The 26500-nt window shown below is 38.5% G+C and overlaps 1 protein-coding gene and 1 pseudogene across 1 annotated transcript in view; both read left to right on the top strand.

Annotated features, from left to right (window-relative positions):
- Window positions 1-25432, top strand: part of LOC121379725 (delphilin-like) — a 54820-nt gene extending 29388 nt beyond the window's left edge. Inside the window, exons 10-26 of the mRNA XM_041508375.1 lie at window positions 2281-2322; window positions 2872-3013; window positions 3849-3994; window positions 7195-7226; window positions 8111-8300; window positions 10279-11115; window positions 14765-14874; window positions 15911-15989; window positions 16713-16772; window positions 17974-18101; window positions 18933-19001; window positions 19825-19911; window positions 20158-20226; window positions 22692-22778; window positions 23309-23438; window positions 24506-24558; window positions 25316-25432. Of these exons, the coding sequence (XP_041364309.1) occupies window positions 2281-2322; window positions 2872-3013; window positions 3849-3994; window positions 7195-7226; window positions 8111-8300; window positions 10279-11115; window positions 14765-14874; window positions 15911-15989; window positions 16713-16772; window positions 17974-18101; window positions 18933-19001; window positions 19825-19911; window positions 20158-20226; window positions 22692-22778; window positions 23309-23438; window positions 24506-24558; window positions 25316-25432 (2378 nt within the window). The remainder of the gene's footprint in view (window positions 1-2280; window positions 2323-2871; window positions 3014-3848; window positions 3995-7194; window positions 7227-8110; window positions 8301-10278; window positions 11116-14764; window positions 14875-15910; window positions 15990-16712; window positions 16773-17973; window positions 18102-18932; window positions 19002-19824; window positions 19912-20157; window positions 20227-22691; window positions 22779-23308; window positions 23439-24505; window positions 24559-25315) is intronic.
- A 10-nt stretch (window positions 25433-25442) lies between these two features.
- LOC121379724 overlaps window positions 25443-26500 on the top strand; it is a 20717-nt pseudogene continuing 19659 nt past the window's right edge.

The following is a 26500-nucleotide window of genomic DNA, read 5'->3' as shown; positions in this document are numbered from 1 at the left end:
ACCTACCAGCCTTATGTTTGATGACTTAACCACGACACCACCGAGGCCAATAGTACCTACCAGCCTTATGTCCAATGGCTTAACCACGACACCACCGAGGCCAATAGTACCTACCAGCCTTATGTTCGATGACTTAACCACGACACCACCGAGGCCAATAGTACCTACCAGCCTTATGTTCGATGACTTAACCACGACACCACCGAGGCCAATAGTACCTACCAGCCTTATGTCCAATGGCTTAACCACGACACCACCGAGGCCAATAGTACCTACCAGCCTTATGTCCGATGGCTTAACCACGACACCACCGAGGCCAATAGTACCTACCAGCCTTATGTTCGATGGCTTAACCACGACACCACCGAGGCCAATAGTACCTACCAGCCTTATGTTCGATGACTTAACCACGACACCACCGAGGCCAATAGTACCTACCAGCCTTATGTCCGATGGCTTAACCACGACACCACCGAGGCCAATAGTACCTACCAGCCTTATGTCCGATGGCTTAACCACGACACCACCGAGGCCAATAGTACCTACCAGCCTTATGTTCGATGACTTAACCACGACACCACCGAGGCCAATAGTACCTACCAGCCTTATGTTCGATGACTTAACCACGACACCACCGAGGCCAATAGTACCTACCAGCCTTATGTTCAATGGCTTAACCACGACACCACCGAGGCCAATAGTACCTACCAGCCTTATGTCCAATGGCTTAACCACGACACCACCGAGGCCAATAGTACCTACCAGCCTTATGTTCGATGACTTAACCACGACACCACCGAGGCCAATAGTACCTACCAGCCTTATGTCCAATGGCTTAACCACGACACCACCGAGGCCAATAGTACCTACCAGCCTTATGTCCAATGGCTTAACCACGACACTACTGAGGCCGGTTCGTACTATTTATTTAAAATTCACATGGTAAGGGCAGCTAAAAATTACTCATCTTGAACTAGTCTCAGGGGAGTGAAGAGGAGCTAGAGTAATTACTCCTCTTAAATGGGTTCCAGCCAGTGCACCACGACTGGTACATTAAAGGTCGTGGTATGTACTACACTGTCTGTGGGATGGTGCAAATAAAAGATCCCTTGCTGCTAATCGAAAAGAGTAGCCCATGAAGTGGCAACAGCAGGTTTCCTCTCTCAATATCTGTGTGGTCCTTAACCATATGTCTGACACCATATAACCGTAAATAAAATGTGTTGAGTGCATCGTTAAATAAAACATTTCCTTCTTCTTCTTCTTCCTCTTAAATGGTGAGGTCTGATAGACATTTTGACACATGGTCTAGAGAGCAAGAGAAAGGGGGATTCTGCTGCTGACAAAAAGTCTTCTCCTTCTGAATAGCAGCAAAGGATCTTCTTTAGGCATTTTCCCAGAGACAATGCACCACATGCCACAGACTTTGATATACCAGTTGTAGGGCATTATTTAAATTAGGATGGGATAAATGCAACAGGATCACTGTGGGCAGTCAGTCTTATGACTCACAGCACCTCAGGTGAGCACTCTGCTACTAGCTACATCCTGCTTCTCCACATATTGGATGCCTTGGGTGCTCCACGCTAGAGGGCAGGATATTCCTTGGTGGTGGAATGCTAGCTTGTGGGAGTAAGGTAGATTATAGGATTGACCCCCTTCTGCAGATCCAATGGACCGTGTCAAGTCTAACCAGTGTTCTATGACTGGTATTTCAAAGATTATGGTATTTACCGCTTTTGTATGGTAAACTGTATATCCAAGTTGCTTGGGTCTGTAATGTAATAAATAGAGGTTATTATACGAGCTTGTGTGTTGTACTGATTTTACAAAACGAGTGTCAGGATTGTTGTATTGCCCGAACGAGAGCGAGGGTAATACATGAATCCTGGCACGAGTTTTATAAACTCAGTACGACTCACACGCAAGTGTAATAATTTCTTTATTATCCATATTATTATTGTTGTTTTCTTTATGAATAACAAGCCCCAACTCAAAATGTTTCAGCCACAACTAGAAGGAGACGACTGAGTGATGTCATAACACTTGTTATTACATGGTGTGCTTCGTATGATTATTATTAACTCAATTATGTTGAACCATGTGGATAATAATAGTCCATATAGTATTATTATGTTTCAGTTCTCATATACATGAAATGTCTTAATTATAAATGAGATCATATTTTATTTTGTTTAGTGCATTATATCTAAATATAATAATTTGTTGGTCGTTTGTTTTTATTCATAAAATAACCAGTGTTTTATTAATTATTTTCAGAGGTGGTGAGAATTCAGAGGCATGGAAACAATGTCCAACAGAGTAAGATCTTTTTTCTTTAATAATTGTTTTCAACATGAGTGACTCGTTCCAGCCAGTGGATCACAACTGGTATATCAAAGGTGGTGGTATGTGCTATCCTGTCTGTGGGAAAGTGCATATAAAAGATCCCTTGCTGCATTAGAATGTAGAAATTAAAATGTAGCAGGTTTCCTCTGATGACTATATGTCAGAATTACCAAATGTTTGACATCCAATAGCCGATGATTAATGAATCAATGTGCTCTAGTGATGTCGTTATACAAACCAAACTTTTTTTTTTTCGATATGAGTGAAGTACTGTGTATAACTCTAGCTATTAGGTAGAGTAACATATCTTTGGCTATTACAGCTTTTCTTACTCAGATTACTTACAACTTCTTGAGTCTGATATTAATATTGATTATTCAAAATGTCATCCTTATGTTTATAGTGGCTCAAAATATATTTTATGCAAAATACAAAAGGTATATAACTCTGGAACTTGGATCAGTGTCTCTAATTAAACTGTAGAAAAGCCTGTACATCAGAGATATTTGTCTTGTGTTACAGATGGAAACGATGAAATTGACTGGGATTCTCCTGCGGGATTGTCCGAGCTGTCACCATCATTTCAGCAGCAGATAGACTTCCTGTTGACCTCAGAGGAAAGGTCACTGTTAAAACGCCTGCTTTATGTGTATGAGGATGACAGGTAATGAAATTAACTGTCTCAGGTAATGACATATTAACTTATTGTCTAATCATTGAATTTGACATCTGACAGAATAATTGCAATACTTGATTTTAATTTTTAGTTTTTATAATTAATTGTCCTGAATTTGTTAAAATCTTTGCTAGAGCAGTCATTTTTGTTGTTGTTGTTGTTGTTTAAATTTATAAGACATGTTTCATTACTAAATATGTATTCTACATTCTTTTTCTTGCCAACATTTGACATAAGCTCAGATATTTGCTTGAAGCATTTTGGTTGTAAACATGTTAACACTTAATAATACTGTCAATGTTTAAGATGGCCACAAAATATTTTTAGAATTTTAGCAAAATTTTGTTGAAAATATTTAGTAAAATTATGTTTTCCTTTGCCTACAAACTAAATAATCTCAGTAAACATACACGTAGTAATTCTGTTATCAGGCTTCTTCTGGTGATTTTTATGAAATAATTTTACAACAGAATTAATTTTTGTGAATTGGCTAATATCAGAGCTCTGTGTTATCCTCTTCCTGTTCTTAGTATTTTTCACCTGTCAGTGGGCAGTTTGGGCGATCTTTCATTCCAGCCAGTGTACCACGACTGGTATATCAAAGGCTGTGGTATGTGCTATCCTGTCTGTGGGGTGGTGAATGTAAAAGATGCCTTGCTGCTGGAAAAATGTAGCAGGTTTCCTCTAAGACTGTAAGACAGAATTACCAAATGTCTGACATCCAATTGTCGATGATTAATAAATCAATGTGCTCTTGTGGTGTCATTAAACAAAACAAACTTGAATTTTAACTTTTAAGTATTGTTGCCCGTTTCTCTCACAGAGACATCAAGTCGCTGTTGGAGGAGATGGAAATGATGCTGGACACACCGTCCAAGAAGACATTGTGGCGTTTCATCATCCCGCTCCTGACAAACCCGCACCAGGACGTCGTGCGCCGACGTCTCGAGTTCAAACAGCAGTATGTGGGTGAGTTTTTACACTTCTGTTTTAGGAGTTAATTTGATGATCTTAGTTGTTCAGAAAGCAAATGCTCTTAAAAGACTGAATATTAGAAGGCCTCACTTCAATGTTGTTGATTTCTTACACTGGTTCAAACTTAAACTGGCCTTTGAAACATTCTTTTTTTTAAACTGACCAACCATTTTAGCAGGGAAAATTTTAAGTTGTTATTTAAAAAAAAAAAATCAGTTAAAGCCACTGTCACTAGTTATTGGCCTAATAAGAAGAGTAAAATATTTCCATTTCTTGTTGCTTTTTTCCCCCTTTTTTTCCCCTTGTTTTCTAACTGTTAGTGTTCATTAACTTATACATTAGTAAAAATGTTGTGCTTAAATTATCAGTTTGGCCAAATTTAAAGTGTTTTTAGTCATCCTGATGTTTGTAGTAACTCAAAATTAATTTTATACTACACAAAAAAGGTACATACATTTTAAAAAAAGGTTCATTGGCTTTAAGTGATAACAAACAAAAAATGCTAAAAGAAGAAATGATTCCATGGAATAAATATTGGACAAAACAGTTTTCAGAAAATTTTAGCTTAATTACTGGATACTACTGTATCAGCATTTAAAAAAAAAAAGTATTTGTATAAATACACCATAGCACATAGAGCAAACAGACAAAACGTTATACTGCTAATCAGTTAATCTTAATAATCTTTATCTACAATACGAGTAAATAATACATGCTTATTTCTTTCTTTTTTAGTTTCTGTTTATCTTTCCTCTTCCCCCCCCCGATTCATTTCATCTGTCCATTCTCTTTCCCCTGTCCACCTCAGATCAAAACCATTATTGTATTCATATTTATGTATTGTTTTTAAACAAATTCAAATGTATGTAACTAGAAGGTATGATTATATACATGTATTTTTGTAAGGCAATGATTCAAGGCTCCCCAACCTTGACACTATCAACTAATCTGTGCGCAATAAACTCATTTAAAAAAAAAAAAAAATAATAATAATAATAATAAAAAAATTCCCCCTCAATTAGTTTGTGTGTATCATTTCCACAATATATTGTGTATATGTCAGAAAGCCAGTTGTCCCCAGCGATGGACTCGTACATTGGTCCCGATAAGATGGAGACATGCCAACGTGTAGACCACGGAACAAACACAGACGGTGACAGTTGATATAATCCACAAATCACAGCATGTTAAATCTGATGCATGAGATTGTGTTTACACGCATCACCAAACTGTGTATGATGATAGTAGATAGAATGTGCAAAAAGTACCTGCTATTTGCATTAAATATTGAGCTAAACATGAAAAAAATATTTATAGATATTTCTAATATGTACTGAACAACGAAAGAAACATGAATATTTTAGTATAATTACATGTATATATTGTTTCATAATAAAATTAATTCTGTAAATAGACTGCCAACATTATTAATGGGCCTAAGATGTTTACAAGGCATGGACAATTTTAATATATATACTCTTCAAAAAAGTAGGGGAATCTGAAATATTAATGTTAATATCAACTATTAGACCAAACGTACATTTTGACCACTCAAATGAACGTTCAGGTCTGTTTATCAACACACCGAAACACATTCCATAGTTTGCACATGCATCACATAGTTGCCCCGTACACGTGCGTGGGGTGTCAATCTCGATTTTGACAATTTCCAGGAAGGTCCATTAATCACTGTGGAACATTATTTCTGTCAATGTTTTTTATTCTGTTGATCATACAGTTGTTATTGTTTTGTTTTTAGTCATTTTTATTGTTTGAATTTGCAATTTACTGATAAAAAAACGTCATCTTTCAAATTTCACTTCTGACTCCAATCGTCCTTCAAGATCTTTGGTGGTCATAAAATCTACTGTAATACTGAACTACCGGTTGTAATGTTTTCACAATTAATTCACTATTATCATGTAACCATTCCCCACAGCTAATATACCTTACAATTTTGGCAACTGTAAATTCTTATTAGAGCTCCCCTACTTTTTTGAAGAGTGGATTGAAAATCAATAATTTGAAAAAAATTAAAGGGACAGAAATATGCCTTAGTGTTTACAAACTAGGGTATGTCCCTTTAAGTTAGTGTCATATTTACTTATTTTTGTGATCACATTAGAAGGCAATAACAATCACTCACTTCACATGTACATGTATTACCATTTCAAGTATCACAATATGAATTGACACTATATAATAAATACTAAAAGTGGCTTTTTTAAGGAAAATTTAAGCCAAATAGGCCTATTAAATGTTGTAGCCACATTGTATAAAACCCTTAGAATATAGCTAATTTGGTGATCCCTGATGGAGATGCGTAGATGAATTCTCTGTGTTGCTATGCACAGTTACACATAATTATTCACCATACCATGTGCACCCCCCCCCCCCCCATTTTGTAGCAGCAGCAGTGGTCTTTATATATTTATTCATGTATTTATGTGTGTGTGTGCCCCCCTCCCCCCCTTGGCACCTTCCTATGCCCATACATGATATGTTCTGTTGTCATAATTAATTCACTCAGTGCATGTATTACATTCATTTTAATAGCAACATATTATTATTAGTGTATTCTTGAAGTTTGTGAAAAATGCTAGATTTGTTTTAACGAATTGTTGAAAGTATTTTCTCTTTTTTTTAACTTTCTCAATTAAATTGGACCCAAAATATTAATATTTTTAATTAAAAATAAAAAACTAGTGATTTTCTATAAATTGTGGATGGCAAGTTTAAACATTTATTATATAACATGTAGTGAAATATCTTAAAATATCAGTGAAATAAAAGTGTTATCAATCACTCAGTGACGATAACACATTTTAGAGTGAAAATTTCACTGAGATATGATTGCAAACTTCACGAGATGAGATATAAATCATATTTAACAAAACACATGAAATATCCTCGATTTATTATACATACATGAACATGTATATTGTTCATAACAAACAATGCCAAATAGCATTCCAATAATTAAGGGTGAGACATCGCCTGTGTCCATAGCACACACAAGTCACAACATGTATAATTGAGAAGAAAAAAAATCCTCTTATTTTTCATGGTACAAAGTTGATGATCTGACAAAGTTCCAAGGATTAATAATTGTCTTGATTTATTTGTCTGTATTTCAAACATTACTTTCTAAAAGTCAATACACTGTGATGTAATATGAAGCATTTCTTTTACAGGGCCTGGCTTGTATGTGAAGAAACATGATGGGGTATGTCATGATTGTATTTTTGAGGCTTAAAATTACTTTTTCTATTCATGAAATATATGTCCAAGCGCTCAGTGGGTCTCTTCTTACACATGATCTCTAGCTGCTCCCTTCCATTCTAATCTGTCCTGAGTCAGGCCCCCGATTTTATCTAAGGTCGGATTTGGGGATGGGCATGTTCGAAACCTGTTGGTATATGAGCATGTTAAACTAGTTACCTACCTATCCATTCTAATGGCTAGGAAGGAAGGTGTAAGGTCGCTTCACTGATTTCTCTCTCATATCACTAACTAGGCGGGACGTAGCCCAGTGGTAAAGCGTTCGCTTGATGCGCGGTCAGTCCAGGATCAATCCCCGTCAGTGAACCCATTGGGCTATTTTTCGTTCCAGCCAGTGCTCCACAACTGGTGTAACAAAGGCTGTGCTATGTACTATCCTGTTTGTGGGATGGTGCATATAAAAGATCCTTGCTGCTAATCGAAAAGGGTAGTCCATGAAGTGACGACAGCGGGTTTCCTCTCTCAATATCTATGTGGTCCTTATAACGCCATATAACCGTAAATAAAATGTTTTGAGTGCGTCACTAACTACTACCCTACTGTCCTAGACAGACAGCCCAGATATCTTACATGTAGGTGTATGCCCAAGGCTGCATACTTGACATTTAATTGAATATAAGCATTAACATTTAGTCAAAATAAATGAAAGAAATGAGGAAAGAAAGAAACAAACAAAGATACAAAGGTGAGCTTAAGACAGATTTAACCTTTGTTTCTGAATTACTTAACTCTATTGTTTCACATAGATTTAATGGGAAAAACTCTGTAGTGACCGAACATATTTTAAACAGTGGCTTTAAAACAGGTTTCACTGTGTCTCTGTTTCAGCATTCTCTTTCATCAGAGGATGGTAACGAGAGCACTCTGTCCAATGATTCCTCAACCGGCTGGAGGCCCAGGAGCAAGTCTAGTCACCACAAGGAGGTGTCGGAGGAGATGCTCCTTAAGGAGCTGGAGGAGACGAGGAGAGTTATCCAGGAGGCAAAGATAGCCATTGTTCAGAACACAGAACAGCAAGGTTGTGTCTGTATTGTAGTTTGTACCACAAGGTTCTTGATCCAGGATGGTATATCTAAGTCTATGTCAATGTTCAGAACACAGAACAGCAAGGTTGTGTCTGTATTGTAGTTTGTACCACAAGGTTCTTGACCCAGGATGGTATATCTAAGTCTATGTCAATGTTCAGAACACAGAACAGCAAGGTTGTGTCTGTATTGTAGTTTGTACCACAAGGTTCTTGATCCAGGATGGTATATCTAAGTCTATGTCAATGTTCAGAACACAGAACAGCAAGGTTGTGTCTGTATTGTAGTTTGTACCACAAGGTTCTTGATCCAGGATGGTATATCTAAGTCTATGTCAATGTTCAGAACACAGAACAGCAAGGTTGTGTCTGTATTGTAGTTTGTACCACAAGGTTCTTGACCCAGGATGGTATATCTAAGTCTATGTCAATGTTCAGAACACAGAACAGCAAGGTTGTGTCTGTATTGTAGTTTGTACCACAAGGTTCTTGACCCAGGATGGTATATCTAAGTCTATGTCAATGTTCAGAACACAGAACAGCAAGGTTGTGTCTGTATTGTAGTTTGTACCACAAGGTTCTTGATCCAGGATGGTATATCTAAGTCTATGTCAATGTTCAGAACACAGAACAGCAAGGTTGTGTCTGTATTGTAGTTTGTACCACAAGGTTCTTGACCCAGGATGGTATATCTAAGTCTATGTCAATGTTCAGAACACAGAACAGCAAGGTTGTGTCTGTATTGTAGTTTGTACCACAAGGTTCTTGACCCAGGATGGTATATCTAAGTCTATGTCAATGTTCAGAACACAGAACAGCAAGGTTGTGTCTGTATTGTAGTTTGTACCACAAGGTTCTTGACCCAGGATGGTATATCTAAGTCTATGTCAATGTTCAGAACACAGAACAGCAAGGTTGTGTCTGTATTGTAGTTTGTACCACAAGGTTCTTGATCCAGGATGGTATATCTAAGTCTATGTCAATGTTCAGAACACAGAACAGCAAGGTTGTGTCTGTATTGTAGTTTGTACCACAAGGTTCTTGATCCAGGATGGTATATCTAAGTCTATGTCAATGTTCAGAACACAGAACAGCAAGGTTGTGTCTGTATTGTAGTTTGTACCACAAGGTTCTTGATCCAGGATGGTATATCTAAGTCTATGTCAATGTTCAGAACACAGAACAGCAAGGTTGTGTCTGTATTGTAGTTTGTACCACAAGGTTCTTGATCCAGGATGGTATATCTAAGTCTATGTCAATGTTCAAGCATATTATTTATCTTTATTTCAGCAAATTCATAACCTGAAAATAAAAATAAAAATTACTTTAATTAAAGGCAACACAAAGACAAAAAAGTGCTTGAACATTAACATTTTTGTCTTTGTCTCAGCACATGCATAACCAGAACAGAGAAATAAAAGGTAGGTTAAATAAAAGGCAAAACCTGTCCTGGACGAAGGAGCTGGTGGAAGTCGACACGTGCGCCCATGACAGGCGTGTGTTACAACAGCCTGTTCTAAATGTGCATGTTAAAACCTATGAGCTGACCTAAAGGCAAAAGAAAAGTTTTTAACCTTTGATATTGTTAGGTCCTTTAATCCATTCCTGATAATTTTGGCTAAATGTTTTTGGTCAAGTTTGTACGTTGTTGTTTCTTGGAAATGGACTGTCATGTGATGGTAAGTGATGGGACTGATCCATCCAAATGGATCTTACTTCATGGGACATTTGGTATGTTATGTTTGTGCATAATGTATTCAAAACAATTGTGTTAAAAATTTAGAAATTTCGGTTCTAGACCACACATCAAACTAAATATGTTTAATACCTAATATCTATTATTTAATCATTCTGGGTTAAAAAAAAAAAAAAAATTTCCTTGTGTATTATTGTCATCTTAGACAGTTTTGTCAGTTAATTTACTCATCATCAACCAATTTGAATGAACAATTCATCTTTTGAATTTATCCAGTGAGCAAAAGCCATGGTTCCATTGACAGTAATAGCAGCTCTCGTTATGTGACGATCATCCCGGTCGGCTATCCAGGCTTTGAGAACGCCAACCACCCATACCACAGCAGAGAACTGGACTCCCCAGAGTTCAACAAGTTCAGAAAGCTCGGCCCTTACAACGGACAACCATCGGACAGTGAGTTTCACGGGAGACATCAGTTTCAAGAAACGCTGGACATTTCCCACCGACGAGATGCACAGCAAACTAGGGACGGGGGTTTTAACAGGAGTGACCAGCAGAACACATCAGAGACAAGCTTTCACAGAAGGGAAGACCAACAGATCAGTGACAAAGGTTTCCACAGGGGAGAGGGACAATATTTATCAAACTTTAACAGATTAGAAGTGCACAATACATCAAGCAAAGCTTTTCACAGTGGAGAGACACAGTATTCCTCGGACACGAGTTATCACAGAGGAGAAGCGCAGCATTCTTCAGAAACAGGTTTTAACAAAGTAGACATACAAAACATGTCCAGCAAAGGTTTGCAAAGGAGAGAGTCACAGAATTCATCGGAGACGAGTGCGTACAGAAAAGATGTACAGCAGTCGTCGGAAAAAGGTTTTCACTGGCGAGGTTCGCAGCAGATGTCAGACCGGAGTTTTCACCGGGGAGAGGCTCGACGGCTGAGCAACTCAGATAGTGAGGAAGATGACGAACGTGCGTCTGCTGCTGGGTCGGGTGACTCATTCAAGAAGAAGGCTCTCCACGCCCTGCAGGAACTGGATGCTGTGATGGCCGTTAATGAGAGCGTGTCTCCGGTACCTGTACCGCCACCTCCCCCTCCACCACCAGGTAATGGTAACAGTTGTGTGACAGTGTGATGGCAGTTAATGAGAGCGTGTCTCCGGTACCTGTACCTCCACCTCCCCCTCCACCACCAGGTAATGGTAACAGTTGTGTGACAGTGTGATGGCAGTTAATGAGAGGTGTCTCCAGTACCTGTACCGCCACCTCCCCCTCCACCACCTTGTAATGTTGTGTGATGGCCGTTAATGAGAGCGTGTCTCCGGTACCTGTACCTCCACCTCCCCCTCCATCACCAGGTAATGGTAACAGTTGTGTGACAGTGTGATGGCAGTTAATGAGAGGTGTCTCCGGTACCTGTACCATCACCTCCCCCTCCACCACCAGGTAATGGTAACAGTTGTGTGACAGTGTGATGGCAGTTAATGAGAGTGTGTCTCCGGTACCTGTACCGCCACCTCCCCCTCCACCACCAGGTAATGGTAACAGTTGTGTGACAGTGTGATGGCAGTTAATGAGAGGTGTCTCCGGTACCTGTACCGCCACCTCCCCCTCCACCACCAGGTAATGTTGTGTGATGGCCGTTAATGAGAGTGTGTCTCTGGTACCTGTACTGCCACCTCCCCCTCCACCACCAGGTAATGGTAACAGTTGTGTGACAGTGTGATGGCAGTTAATGAGAGCGTGTCTCTGGTACCTGTACTGCCACCTCCCCCTCCACCACCAGGTAATGGTAACAGTTGTGTGACAGTGTGATGGCAGTTAATGAGAGCGTGTCTCTGGTACCTGTACTGCCACCTCCCCCTCCACCACCAGGTAATGGTAACAGTTGTGTGACAGTGTGATGGCCGTTAATGAGAGCGTGTCTCGGGTACCTGTACCATCACCTCCCCCTCCACCACCAGGTAATGGTAACAGTTGTGTGACAGTGTGATGGCAGTTAATGAGAGCGTGTCTCCGGTACCTGTACCGCCACCTCCCCCTCCACCACCAGGTAATGGTAACAGTTGTGTGACAGTGTGATGGCAGTTAATGAGAGCGTGTCTCCGGTACCTGTACCTCCACCTCCCCCTCCACCACCAGGTAATGGTAACAGTTGTGTGACAGTGTGATGGCAGTTAATGAGAGGTGTCTCCAGTACCTGTACCGCCACCTCCCCCTCCACCACCTTGTAATGTTGTGTGATGGCAGTTAATGAGAGGTGTCTCCGGTACCTGTACCGCCACCTCCCCCTCCACCACCAGGTAATGGTAACAGTTGTGTGACAGTGTGATGGCAGTTAATGAGAGGTGTCTCCGGTACCTGTACCATCACCTCCCCCTCCACCACCAGGTAATGGTAACAGTTGTGTCACAGTGTGATGGCAGTTAATGAGAGCGTGTCTCCGGTACCTGTACCGCCACCTCCCCCTCCACCACCAGGTAATGGTAACAGTTGTGTGACAGTGTGATGGCAGTTAATGAGAGGTGTCTCCGGTACCTGTACCGCCACCTCCCCCTCCACCACCAGGTAATGTTGTGTGATGGCCGTTAATGAGAGCCTGTCTCCGGTACCTGTACCATCACCTCCCCCTCCACCACCTTGTAATGTTGTGTGATGGCCGTTAATGAGAGTGTGTCTCTGGTACCTGTACTGCCACCTCCCCCTCCACCCCCAGGTATCTAGTCAAGGAATGGTAACAGTTGTGTGACATTTATTTTCATGTGTGCAATCAGGGGACTGAATGGAGGGACTTTATCCTTATAGTAGCCATAGGTGAGCATGTTTGAGAGTGTGTCTCGGGCACCTGTACCTCCATCTCCTCCACCACCAGGTAATGGTAACAGTTGTGTGACAGTGTGATGGCTGTTAATGAGAGTGTGTCTCTGGTACCTGTACCACCACCTCCCTCTCCACCTCCAGGTGATGGTAACAGTTGTGTGACAGTGTTTTCAGTTCATGATAAGGGTCTCTGTCAGAGGGTGCCGAGTGTAAAATTGTGTACCCTAAAATGTTGGCCCTTGGTGGATATATAGCCTGTGTGACACTGTAACTTTTAGATGGATCATAGTAAAGAAAATGAAGTTCAAATTGTGTCAAAGTGTATGAAACCCGGGATCAAATTCCAAAACATTTCAAACCCAGATCCACCTAGTAAAGGCACTTACGGTTTGTTTTATTTTTTATTACGTACCCTCAAAATAATTTTCTGGCAGAAAGCCCAATGGTAACAGTTGTGTGACAGTATTTTCAGTTCAGTGATCTAGTTAGGGTCTCCACGAGTACTCGAGTACTCGGGCACGGGTCGAGTCTAGCAAAGACTCGAGTCCATTCACAGGACTCGAGTACCCGTACAAGTGAGACAATGTAGAGCAACTAGTTCAGCAGTAACTAATCAACGATACAAGTTACACGATAATTATATGACTATTTGCTAGTTTCTTTTTTAATCTGGCCATCCGTTCGTCTGTCACAATACTGAACGTATCAACGGGTTTCTAAATGCAATACAATGGCATGATTTGGCATTCATGTTCAGTGCTGGAATTAAGCTATATAATGCTATTTTACGTTATATTCCTTTGTCTCATTATCATCTTGTGTAAGCGTCGGGTACTCGGGTCTGGGTCGAGTTTGACCCTCGAGTACTCGAGTCCAATATATTGGACTCGTAGAGGCCCTAGATCTAGTGATATTTATTTTCATTTGTGAAACCAGGTGACTGAATGGAGGAGGGGTCACTATCCTTGTAATTAATTTAATTTACAATGCTTCATCTTAACACTGGCACCGACAGCAATCGCTGGAGCAGCAGTATGAATTGCCCTAAATCACAGCCTTTAACAATAGCAATGATTTGCCACAGAGTTGTAAAAGATATATTTTTAGTGATAAAATTAGTTCAATAAATAGACTGTCAAAATGGGCTTTAAATGTTCACAAGATATTGACAATATTAATGGACACAGAAACTTATGTGATTCAAACTGATTAAATTAAAAAAAAAAAAAAAAAAAAATGCATTTCTTTCATTCAGTATATATAACAGGTATAAAAGAAGGAAGGAAATATTTTATTTAATGATACATTCAACACATTTTATTTATGGTTATACGGCGTCGGACATATGGTTAAGGACCACACAGATATTGAGAGAGGAAACCTGCTGTCGCCACTTCATGGGCTACTCTTTTTTTATTAACAGCAAGAAATCTTTTATATGCACCATCCCACAGCCAGGGTAGTACATACCACGGCCTTTAATGTACCAGTCGTGTTGAACTGGCTGCAGCAAGAAATAGAGGTATAAAGGAAGGAAGGAAATGTTTTATTTAACGATGCACTCAACACATTTTATTTACGGTTATATGGCGTCAGACATATGGTTAAGGACCACACAGATTTTGAGGGAGGAAAACCACTATCGCCACTTCATGGGCTACTCTTTTCGATTAGCAGCAAGGGATCTTTTATATGCACCATCCCACAAGCAGGGTAGTACATACCACAGCCTTTGATATACCAGTCGTGGTGCACTGGCTAGAGTGAGAAATAGCCTAATGGGCCCACTGACGAGGATCGATCCCAGGCCATCTGTGCATCAAGCGAATGCTTTACCACTGGGCTACATCCCGCCCATATATAACAGGTATAACAGTTAACTTGGTAAGTAATTATTTCCCTACAAAATTTCTAATTGTATTTTTTTTTTCACCAGCTGCACCACCACTGTTGAATAAAAAGACGGGTGAAGGTCAGATGAATGTGAAGAGAATCAACTGGGAGAAGATGGACGACAACAAAGTGGGGAACACAGTGTGGGGACAGGTCAGTTAGAAGTCATGGGTGGGGGGGGGGGGGGGGGAGGTGGTCTGCCTGAAAATTACCTGTGGAGAAAATAACATTATAACATGCCACCAGCCTCGGTGGAATAGTGGTTAAGTCAACAGATATAAGGCGGGTAGGTCCTGGGATCACATCCTGATACTGGCTCATCCACAAAGCAACATCAGGCCAATAATCCGACTTTTCTCCCACTCTCCACTAACCCTCTGTCCTGGACAGACAGTCCAGATAGATGATGTGTGTGTGTTCGGGATAGCATGCTTGAATCTTAATTGGATATAAGCACAGAAATAATTAGAAATGAAATATGCTGAGGTGCAAAATTCATGACTTTATTACATTGACACGGTAGTATAAGGTCAGTATTATCAGATCAGTATTATACAGTCGATACTATTATCATAATGGTAATTATTCCCTGAAAACAGTGCTGTGATACTCGGCCAATGGGAACCCTGTTGAATCAACATTGATTGTACAGACCACTGGTGCTTTATTAGTTTGGTCAGCCAATGAAAATATTTAATGCATTGATATATTTGACAATTAGTAGATTGGTAGTATTTGGAATATGAACGTATTAAGTATGTCTGTGAGAACTGTCTAAGCCAGATCCTGCCAGAAGCATAATATTTATCTGATTTAGACAGGATCTGGTGATTTAGAATTTAGAAAATTCAAGACTGTGAAACTTGGCCTGTTTTGACAGGATTCCGGTGTGTTCAGGATCCAGTTTAGACAGGTTTCAATGTGCAGTGGCGGATCCAGAAAATCCATTAGGGGGGTCCCCAGTGACATGAGGTGGAATGCCAAGGAAACTTTAGGGGAGGTTTGGAGGGGGATCGTAAAAAAAGAAAGAAAATTAATGTATAATAAAATTATAACTATCATAAAATTTAGGGGGGACCTGGGCCCCTGGGGCCCCCTAGATCCGCCTCTGATATGCATGCAAAAATTGGATATTCAATATTTGTGTTTTGTTGAGCGACCAATTCTTCTCATCAATGTCTGATTTCAGCTAGCAGGTCGTGAACTAGAACATGTGGTCAAAAACCTGGAGCTAGAAAGTCAGTTCAGTACTAAGACAAATAAAACAGGTACTTTAAACACTAACATATATTTGGGTTTTAGCATTTGTGTTGCATCATCTTTTCAAAAATAGTTGTATAGAAACACGACTGATCGTTAAAATATTGTAATGATACAGTCGAATCCACTTTATTGCATATCACTTTATAGCATAAATCAGTTATTTGCATTTATTCGGCTGCACAGAACCGAGACGATACAAATAAGCGGATTTGACTGTATGTGCAAATTATGATTAAAAAAAAACCCCTGAATACTGGAAAAAATATGTTAAAATACTGAGAGCACCTGTATTAGTTTTATAGTAGAGCAGCTGAGACCGATATATTTGGAAGCGGTGCAACCGGTGTTACAACATTTGTTATTATCAATCAAAATATTCATCAAAATTCTGGGAGGAGGTACCCCCGATTAAAGGTCAATATCTCAGCCCGAACTAAATTACCGCAATGTCATCATTGGTTTTCATAATCCACAGACTCAGATGAACATTTTTATATATGATGACAAATGTTGTAATGCCGGTTGCACCTTCTAGAAAACTAGAGGACTTTTTGCCAGTCTGCTGCTTCACTATTAAGCACATGTTAGATGCAATTGGCTTAGTAAAAATCATTTTGCCAGGAGAACAACTAGTTTGCTATTTTAATTAGAAAAATTAATTTTAGATTTTGTTTATTGACAAAACATACGTTGATAATATATAATTCATGTTTTTTCAAATTTTTCAGTCTTTGGTAACAGACGGCAAGAGGTGTGCATTCTAAGTCCAAAGAAAGCTTATAATATGTGTAAGTTCATGACACATGTATTAGGGGTGGAAATTCTCCTCGGTTCAGCTATTTTCCTCTCATAGAACATTGCGTTTCCTCACATTTTAATCGTCCTTTCCTCCAAAATGTGTCAGATGACACAGATTTTAATCTAAGATTTAAAGAATTTCTGGGACCCCTCTAGATTTCCTCTTTTTGTACAGTTCAATTCCCACCCCTGATGTATGGAAGGAAATGTTTTATTTAACGACACACTCATCTCATTTTATTTACAGTTACAGGTATATGGCGTCGGCACATGTATGAATATACCTTTATTTAGATACCATAAATCAGTTGGGGGATTTTCATGATGGAATTCTTTACAGTGCTCAAAGGAACAAATTCCATTTGACAAAAAAGAAAGAAGTTTATTAATGTTTTGTATGTATAAAAATTAGTATTTAAGAAATAAAGTAGTGAAAAAAATATGTAAAATTCCTAAAATATACTGACTGAAATAAATAAGGGAACACATGGTATTGTAGCCCAACTTTAAATGTTACCATTATCAGTAACATGGTTAATGTCTGGGGCGGGACGTAGCCCAGTGGTAATTATTTATTAAAAAAATAAAATTATATTAAAGGCATATCAAGAAATAAGGTCCTTAAGTCCATGACGATGTTACAGAAGGGCAGGACGTAGCAGACTGCCAAAGCGCTCGCTTGATGTGCGATCGGTCTGGGATCGATCCCCATCGTTCCAGCCAATGTACCACGACTGGTATATCAAAGACTGTGGTATGTGCTATCCTGTCTTTGAGATGGTGCAAATAAAAGATCCCTTGCTACTAATGGAAAAATGTAGCGGTTTTCCTCTCTGAGACTGTATGTCCAAATGTTTGACATCCAATAGCCGATGATTAATAAATCAATGTGCACTAGTGGTGTCTTTAAATAAAACAAACTTCTTCTTTTTTTTTTGGTTAATGCCCTGATATTATGGTTGAGGGTTTTGATTGCAGTCCCTATTTATTGTTACTCTTTATATTATATTATATGATAATTAGGAGTCTTATTCTGACATTAATGTTTCCTGTTCCATTCCCCCACCCACCCACTCCACTGTAACATTTTAATGGGATTTTAAAGCCTGAATCATAAAGATTTACATTTTCAGGGCTCAAATCTATTTATTGAGTATATAATACTTAAGATTCTGTTTTCTTTTCACCTAGCAATTCTGTTTGGTCATCTGAAGATGTCTGTGTCAGAAATAAAGCACGCCTTGTATTCAATGAATGAAGAAATCCTGTCGCCCGAACTGGTAAAGCAGTTGCTGGCTTATGCACCCTCATCAGATGAGGTCAGTGTTAACAGATCTATATTTAATGTTTATCTTTTATCTTTAAAAAGTTCACGTTCATTATTTAGTGGACTCCATTAATGTACAGTGGAACCTCTTTAAACCAGACATCTATAGGATCAACTAAAAACAAAAATCAGTTTTGAGGGATATCTGGTTTATAGAGAACATCCGTTCTGTTATGATATTTAAAAAGGAACCGTGAAAATCATCTGGTTTTGGAGGAATTCTGGTTTACAGAGGGTCTGATTTTGAAAGGTTTTACTGTATTTTTGGTTAAAGAAGAAAAAGAAAAGTGGTAGATAATCTGAGTTTCTCATGGGGTGGGACGTAGCCCAGTGGTAAAGCACTCACTTGATGTGTGGTTGGTCTAGGATCAATCCCCATCAGTGGGCCCATAGGGCTATTTCTCATTCCAGCTAGTGCACCACGACTTGTATATCAAAGGCCGTGGTATATGCTATCCTGTCTTATGAGATGGTGCATATAAAAGATCCCTTGCTACTAATGGAAAAAAGTAGCAAGTTTTCTTTCTAAGACTGTACATCAAAATTACTAAGTGTTTGACACCCAATAGCCAATGATTAATAAATCAATGTGCTCTAGTGGTGTCATTAAACAAAACAAACTTTAAATTGTTTTTCACATGCTCTAGAAGTAAGTAAAAGTTTAGCTAAGGAATTTGGACAAAGTTGAAAAAGCAGACGACTTAGGTCTATTTACCAAATTCTGTTTTATATTTTTAATCCTAGTGATTGGAATTTTCACAAAATGAACTGTTATTACCAGCGTTTTTCTGACAGTTTATATATCTGAACATATTTGTTTCAGCTGGAAAGGTATGACAACTTCACCGGGGAGATTGAGGACATGAGTAAACCTGACATGTTTGCATATGAAGTAAGCCAGCCATTGATAATCATCATCATATTATATGTTATGTTATATATTATATTTATCATATATTCGTGTTGCCATTTGTTGCACATTGTATATGTATTCTGTTTCAGCCAGTGGGTGATTAAAGCTGTCACAAAATAAAGTGATTTGATGTATATGTTTCTCTTACAGTGTCTGGGAATATTTAGTGCAGTATGATTTTGAGGATATTTGTGTATCTGAATTTTTTTTAAAAAGGAACGTTTTGCTGAAATTTGTTTTATATCTTGTGTTATAGCAGTGTGAAAACTGTCCAAATTTTACAAATACTGTAAACCGGATTAATATTGTGATTTGTTTTTTTCGCAAATACGCACCTCAGGGCATGTTCACGACGTTTAAATTTTGCAAATGACCGTTGGTATCTGTATAAAATAATGCGTGTGAAAAAATGTGTGTTATAAATTTCGCAACTTGAGGTTGGGCGCGAACGACACAAAATTAATACGCACACAATTTTTTCCCGGTTTACAGTAATTTTTAAGTGACGCTACATTTCCCAGAGCAAGTTTCATGAATCAGTTCTAAATAATTCATATCCCAGTGGTAAAGTGATCGCCTGATGTGCAGTTGGTCTATTGGACTAGTTCTTGTTCCAGCCAGTGCACCACAACTGGTATAACAAAGGCCATGGTATGTGCTGCATTAAGAAAAAAAATGTAGCGGGTTTCCTCTGATGACTACAAGTCATAATTACCAAATGTTTGACATCCAATAGTCAATGATTAATTAATCAATGTGCTCCAGTGGTGTCGTTAAACAAAACAAACTTTGAACTTTTCAGATGAGTCGTATCCCGGGCTATGAGCAGCGGTTACAAGCCATGTTGTTCAAGGCCACATTTCAAGAGAAGATTGTAGAAATGAGAGAGGTGAGAATCGGTCACCTGCTGCCATGAATGCTTTCTCATTTAACATTTTAAAATAAATCCACATTTAAGTTTTATTTCACTTGCAGGTCAGTGAATATGTCATGAATAAAAGCTAGACCAGCCAAACCTAAAGCCTGATGTTATGTTAGTATGGGGAAGTGTGTGCTAGTGTTGTATATTTGTGAAACTGTGGGCGAATATATTTATAAAGCAGTTTATGTTTAATAATATGTGTTTATTTTACAGAATTTAAGATGTATAAAGACTGCATCTTATGAGCTGAAACACAGCAAGAAACTGGCCAAACTTCTCGAGGTAATATTCATTAAGTTTTTTTCAATATATCTGGTAGAATAGCAAACAGAGTGACGGATATTTGGAAAGATGCCATCTAATTATCTTTTCAGCTGTTCTCCGAGCAATTATTTGAATTTTTGCGGAAATTGTGGTTTACGTTTTTTATGTTTAACAAAAATTCCATTATGAAGGGTGCATGAGAATAACCTATGATGTCACACTTTTGGTATTTTGAGATCATTGGATTTTAAAGTTTACAACTCTGTAGTAATAATAATAATAATAATAGATTTTTATTTGAGATCAGTGATCCATAGAACATATTTAAACATCACATACAAAACTGATTACATAATATACAGTAGCTCGTGCCAGCGATTTCCACATACAGATTTGATGTACACAGTTGTACACCGCAGGTGGGCAAGTAGGTCGTTTGAAGTTGTTTCGATTCTGCTGTTCAGCGAATATGCTGTTCAGCGAAGTAAAGCGCCAAAGCTTTTTACTCAATGACTGACAAACATCTTGCTGGCACTGTATGGTCGTCGTTGTCTGATCATCCATCGGTATGCATTATTATAACATATGTTAAGATCCTTCATGGTATCCTGTGGAAATTTCACCCATAATGCACCTGCGTACAAATTACTACAATCATGAACTATTTATACCTAAACAAGCGTGTTTTACGAACAATCCTTAATGGCCTACCATAATTATATACAGTACCCGGAAGGGTCAGATACACCGCAATGCTTGAACCAAAAACAAAGTCCTGAGTTACACTTATATGAGGTTGACTGAAAGGTTAGGCCAAACTACAGGATGGGTCGAACACTTTCTTGAGCACCGACGGGGTTCGAGCCAATGGGATTCAAGTGTATTTTTATTTCATTGTGTTACTGTGACCTTGACATACACAACCTTTAAAACTTTGACTTTCTCTTGTATTTTATGTTTTTCATACTTTGATGTTTGATTCAGTTTGACTCCACATTATTTTTATTTCCTTATTTACTACTTTTTATTTATTGACCAAATTTGCCATCATTTAGCGGTAAAATAATTATATTCACTCAAAGTGGGGTGTATAACTATTACATGTTGAAAGTTTGCCCGTGTGACATATTTCGACATGATTTCACTGAAATATACATAGGTAGCATGGCGTTTGCTATTAAATAATTAAATTTCTGTTACATTCATTACGAATGTAACGTCATCCCATTGGTCCAGATGTAGTAACGGGAGTTTGTTTATTTATCGATGAAAGTAAAAATTACATCTTTAGGGAATGTTACAATGTATATCTGATGACATCATTTTATATAGGCAAGTTGTCTTATTGAGCATTATTGTTTATGAATAAAAAAATTATAGAAAATAAAGTATGACATTTTAGTGTTATTATTAACTTGTATGATTAAAATTTAATTATAAGTATTGTCTGTTATTTCTTATACGTTCATCAGGGTATGAACAAAAAAATCATCCGCAAACTTATGTGAGAACGGCCTCACCGATTCACACAGTTTGCGGATGATTTTTTTTGCTCATACCCCGATGAACATAAAAGAAACAACAGACAATCCTTAAATGCATTTTAAATACGCTTATACCATATGAATGAGCATGTTAAAGTACATACTCTAAATATGGGTTACAGCAGATAATCGACAAATATGTCAACAGTGGACATCATAGGATATTCTCGTGGACCCTTCATATATATGCTATGGGTTAAGTTAAGGTTTAAAGAAAATCATACTCTCTAGCTGCAATAGGTATTTTGTTAACTATGTGATGCTGACTTAGTGAACTTTATGATTTAAGTTGGTTCAATATTTATACAATATTTGTATGTTGTTAGTACATGTATTACAAATCCTAAAGTGTAGGAAATATCAGATATGTTCCAATCACTTTTATTATTTATGTGATGTTAGATTAGAGGAACATTACAGTGATCTCTCTCTATCAAATCTGTCCAGGACTTCATTATAAATAGTGAACGTTTTGAGAGGACATAACCATTCACTTACACCTATTCTCTCTCTCTCTCTCTCTCTCTCTCTCTCTCTCTCTCTCTGTCACTCTTTCTCAATGTCTCTCAACATCTCTGCCTCTCTTCTCTCTCTCTCTCTCAATGTCTTTCTCTAAATCTCTCAATGTCTCTCTCTCTCTTTCAATGTCTCTCTCTCAATCTCTCAATGTCTCTCCTCTCTCTCTCTCTCTCTCTCTCTCTCTGTGTCACTCTTTCTCAATGTCTCTCAACATCTCTGCCTCTCTTCTCTCTCTCTCTCTCAATGTCTTTCTCTCTCTCAACGTCTCTCTCTCTCTTAATGTCTCTCTCAACGTCTCTCTCATCTCTCTCTCTCTGTCTGTTTGTCTGTCTCTGTCTCTGTCTCTCTCCCTCTCTCCCCCTCTCTCTTCCTCGCTACCAAGTATTGAAATAATTATATGTTTGTACTGGTGTATTACAGCTCATACTAGCTATGGGAAACTACTTGAACAAAGGCAACGTCCGAGTTGGAGAAGCTGCAGGTTTTCACATCAACTTCCTCTCACAGGTTGGTAGCAGTTATTTAAACTCGCAGTTGTAACAGCTGTGAAACATTAGGATTTTTTTTTTAAAAGATACACATACAGAATTCTACAGTTGGAGTAATGTTAGGTTTTTAAAAATATGGGAGATTTGACGAGGCAATATTTGTAATATTCAACAGCTTATGAAGAAAAAAAATAGTTTTGTGGGGGTTTTTAACTTTAATTATTACTGCATATACATAAACTACACATCAATATATTTAGGTTTTATAGGTGATACACAAAACATTTGTCAAATTTAGCAGGTAGCATTAGTTAAATAGGTTATTAAATAGTCATTTTTAAAAATTTCACTTCACTTATATAGTAATGAATCTGTATAAATATAAAAGGTACCGGTACATTTTTTTACTTCTTCATTTTTTAAATTATCTTTACCTCTAAAAGTCAAAATAACGGCAAATAAAAAAACCCTAAATTGCTGTAATTTTAATTTGGATTTAATGAACACTAAATAACTGATGCCACTATTTACTGTGTGTTTTGTGTATAGCTTGATGTGACCAAGACGAGTGACAACAAGTCGACATTTCTCCACGTTCTTGCCGGGACGGTCAGCTCCAAATTCTCGGAGGTCCTCACCGTGGGGGAAGAACTGCATGCTATACCCGAGGCAGCTAAAGGTACGTCACACTATACTGCACCACATCACAAATGGCTCATACACAGACAGGGGTGAGACGTAGCCCAGTGGTAAAGCGCTCGCTTGATGCGCAGTCGTTTTGGGATTGATCCTCCTCAGTGGGCCCATTGGGCTATTTCTCACTCCAGCCAGTGCACCATTACTAGTACATCAAAGGCTGTGGTATGTGCTATCCTATGGAATGGTGCATATAAAAAAATCCCTTGCTGCTAATCGAAAAGAGTAGCCCATGAAGCGTCGACAGCGGGTTTCCTCCCTCAATATCTGTGTGGTCCTTAACCATATGTCTGACACCTTATAACTGTAAATAAAATGTGTTGAGTGCATCATTAAATAAACCATTTCCTTCTATCCTTCATAATGGGGTAATGATGATCAGGAACACGTATTATATAACCACTGATATTTTATGCAGAAGTATATATTTAGTTACTAAAACATTTGTTAGTAAACAACATCTTAACACTGACAACAAACTCAGGACAGTGCCATTAAAATCACACAATGGTATTACAGACTTGACTTGACTTTAGAAGTTTTATAAGCACTGGGTCTGTAACTCATCTTATGAAGAAGTTTGTTTTGTTTAACGACACCACTGGAGCACATCGATTAATTAATCATCGGCTATTGGATGTCAAACATTTGGTAATTCTGACCTGCAGTCATCAGAGGAAACCCGCTACATTTTTCCTAATGCAGCAAGGCATCTTTTATATGCACTTTCCCACAGACAGGAAAAGACATACATGTACCATGGCCTTTGTCCAGTTGTGGTGCACTGGTTGGAATGAGAGAAAAAAAACAATCGGCTGAATGGATCCACTGAGGTGGTTTGACTATCATATGAATGCAGGAGGACAAAAAGTTAAATATTTATTAATTTTTTTAAGACTTTTTTTCATTTTGAAGAAGGTATTTTGAACGTTAAGTATTTTGAACATTATTTCATTCAAAGCTATAGTGTGTACCAATCCCAGTGATATGTCCTGAGTTGTGTACTATATACTTGTGTTTAATATAAACTATTTTGTGTTTTTCTTTCAGTATCCAGTGTGCTCTTAAATCAGGAATTGCAGGACTTGAGAAAAGTTTTACAGGTAATTTTTGTAATTCTAATTTATTAACCATTGTCTTGATGCTAACCTTAAAGAATCATTCTGTTAAACTCAACTGACTCATGCAAATATTCCAACTCACTTATTTTGTTATAATTTTGATGTTTGTTTGGGGTTTTGGGGTGGGGGTTTTTAACGAATGTATTTAGTTTAAAGAATGAAAATTAAATGCTTATTGACCAGCTGACAACAGGATTAACTAATGTGTTGGTAATTAAGGATGCTTATGACACTAGTAGAGTCTGCACGAGAGAGTGAGAGAACAAACATGCCTATTGACCAGCTGACAACAGGATTAACTAATGTGTTGGTAATTAAGGATGCTTATGACACTAGTAGAGTCTGCACGAGAGAGTGAGAGAACAAACATGCCTATTGACCAGTTGACAACAGGATTAACTAATGTGTTGGTAATTAAGGATGCTTATGACACTAGTAGAGTCTGCACCAGAGAGTGAGAGAACAAACATGCCTATTGACCAGCTGACAACAGGATTAACTAATGTGTTGGTAATTAAGGATGCTTATGACACTAGTAGAGTCTGCACCAGAGAGTGAGAGAACAAACATGCCTATTGACCAGCTGACAACAGGATTAACTAATGTGTTGGTAATTAAGGATGCTTATGACACTAGTAGAGTCTGCACCAGAGAGTGAGAGAACAAACATGCCTATTGACCAGCTGACAACAGGATTAACTAATGTGTTGGTAATTAAGGATGCTTATGACACTAGTAGAGTGCACCAGAGAGTGAGAGAACAAACATGCCTATTGACCAGCTGACAACAGGATTAACTAATGTGTTGGTAATTAAGGATGCTTATGACACTAGTAGAGTCTGCACCAGAGAGTGAGAGAACAAACATGCCTCTTGACCAGCTGACAACAGGATTAACTAATGTGTTGGTAATTAAGGATGCTTATGACACTAGTAGAGTCTGCACCAGAGAGTGAGAGAACAAACATGCAGTCACTAAACAGGCTACTCTTACCAAACAGGGGGCAGGACGTAGCTTAGTGGTACAGCGTCTGCCTGATGTGCGATCGCTCTAGGATTGATTCCCGTCGGCGGGCCCATTGAGCTATTTCTCGTTCCAGCCAGTGCTCCACAACTGGTGTAACAAAGGCTGTGGTATATACTATCCTGTCTGTGGGATGGTGCATATAAAAGATCCCTTGCTGCTAATAGAAAAGTATAGCCCATGAAGTGGCAACAGCGGGTTTCCTCTCTCAATATCTTTGTGGTCCTTAACCATATGTCTGACGCCATATAACCATAAATACAATGTGTTGAGTGTGTCGTTAAATAAAACATTTCTTTCTTTCAATACATACATGTACATGTAATGAAGGAAAGTGACATAGAAAATTGAATGTTCCAAGGCAATAATAAATGCTGCAGAGAATTGGAAACACCACTGCATTGCTGATTGTCCTGGTTAATTGCCAGAGTTGTCAGTCTCACGACCCATCACACCTCGAGCAAGCACTCGTCAGTGAACTACATTCCAGGACAAGGGGCAGGACGTAGCTTCATGCACGGTCGGTCTAGGATCGATCCCTGTTGGTGAACCCATTGAGCTATTTCTCATTCCAACCAGTGCACCACGACTGGTATATCAAAAACTGTGGTATGTGCTGTCCTGTCTGTGGGAAGGTGCATATAAAAGATCCCTTGCTACTAATGGAAAAATGTAGCGGGTTTCCTCTCTAAGATTGTATGTCAGAATTACCAAATGTTTGATATCCAATAGCCGATGATTAATAAATCAATGTGCTCTAGTGGCGTCATTAAACAAAATAAACATTCCAGGACAAATGACTACGGAATTGTACATCTGAAAGGCCACATGGATCAGCAAATACTGTTGTACAGAACTACTACAACACTTTATTAATTTGTTCCAAAGGAAGGGGTGTAG

The sequence above is a fragment of the Gigantopelta aegis genome, chromosome 8 (assembly GCF_016097555.1).
Source record: "Gigantopelta aegis isolate Gae_Host chromosome 8, Gae_host_genome, whole genome shotgun sequence".
Classification (NCBI taxonomy): domain Eukaryota; kingdom Metazoa; phylum Mollusca; class Gastropoda; order Neomphalida; family Peltospiridae; genus Gigantopelta; species Gigantopelta aegis.
This window is presented reverse-complemented; position numbering and strand designations above follow the sequence as displayed.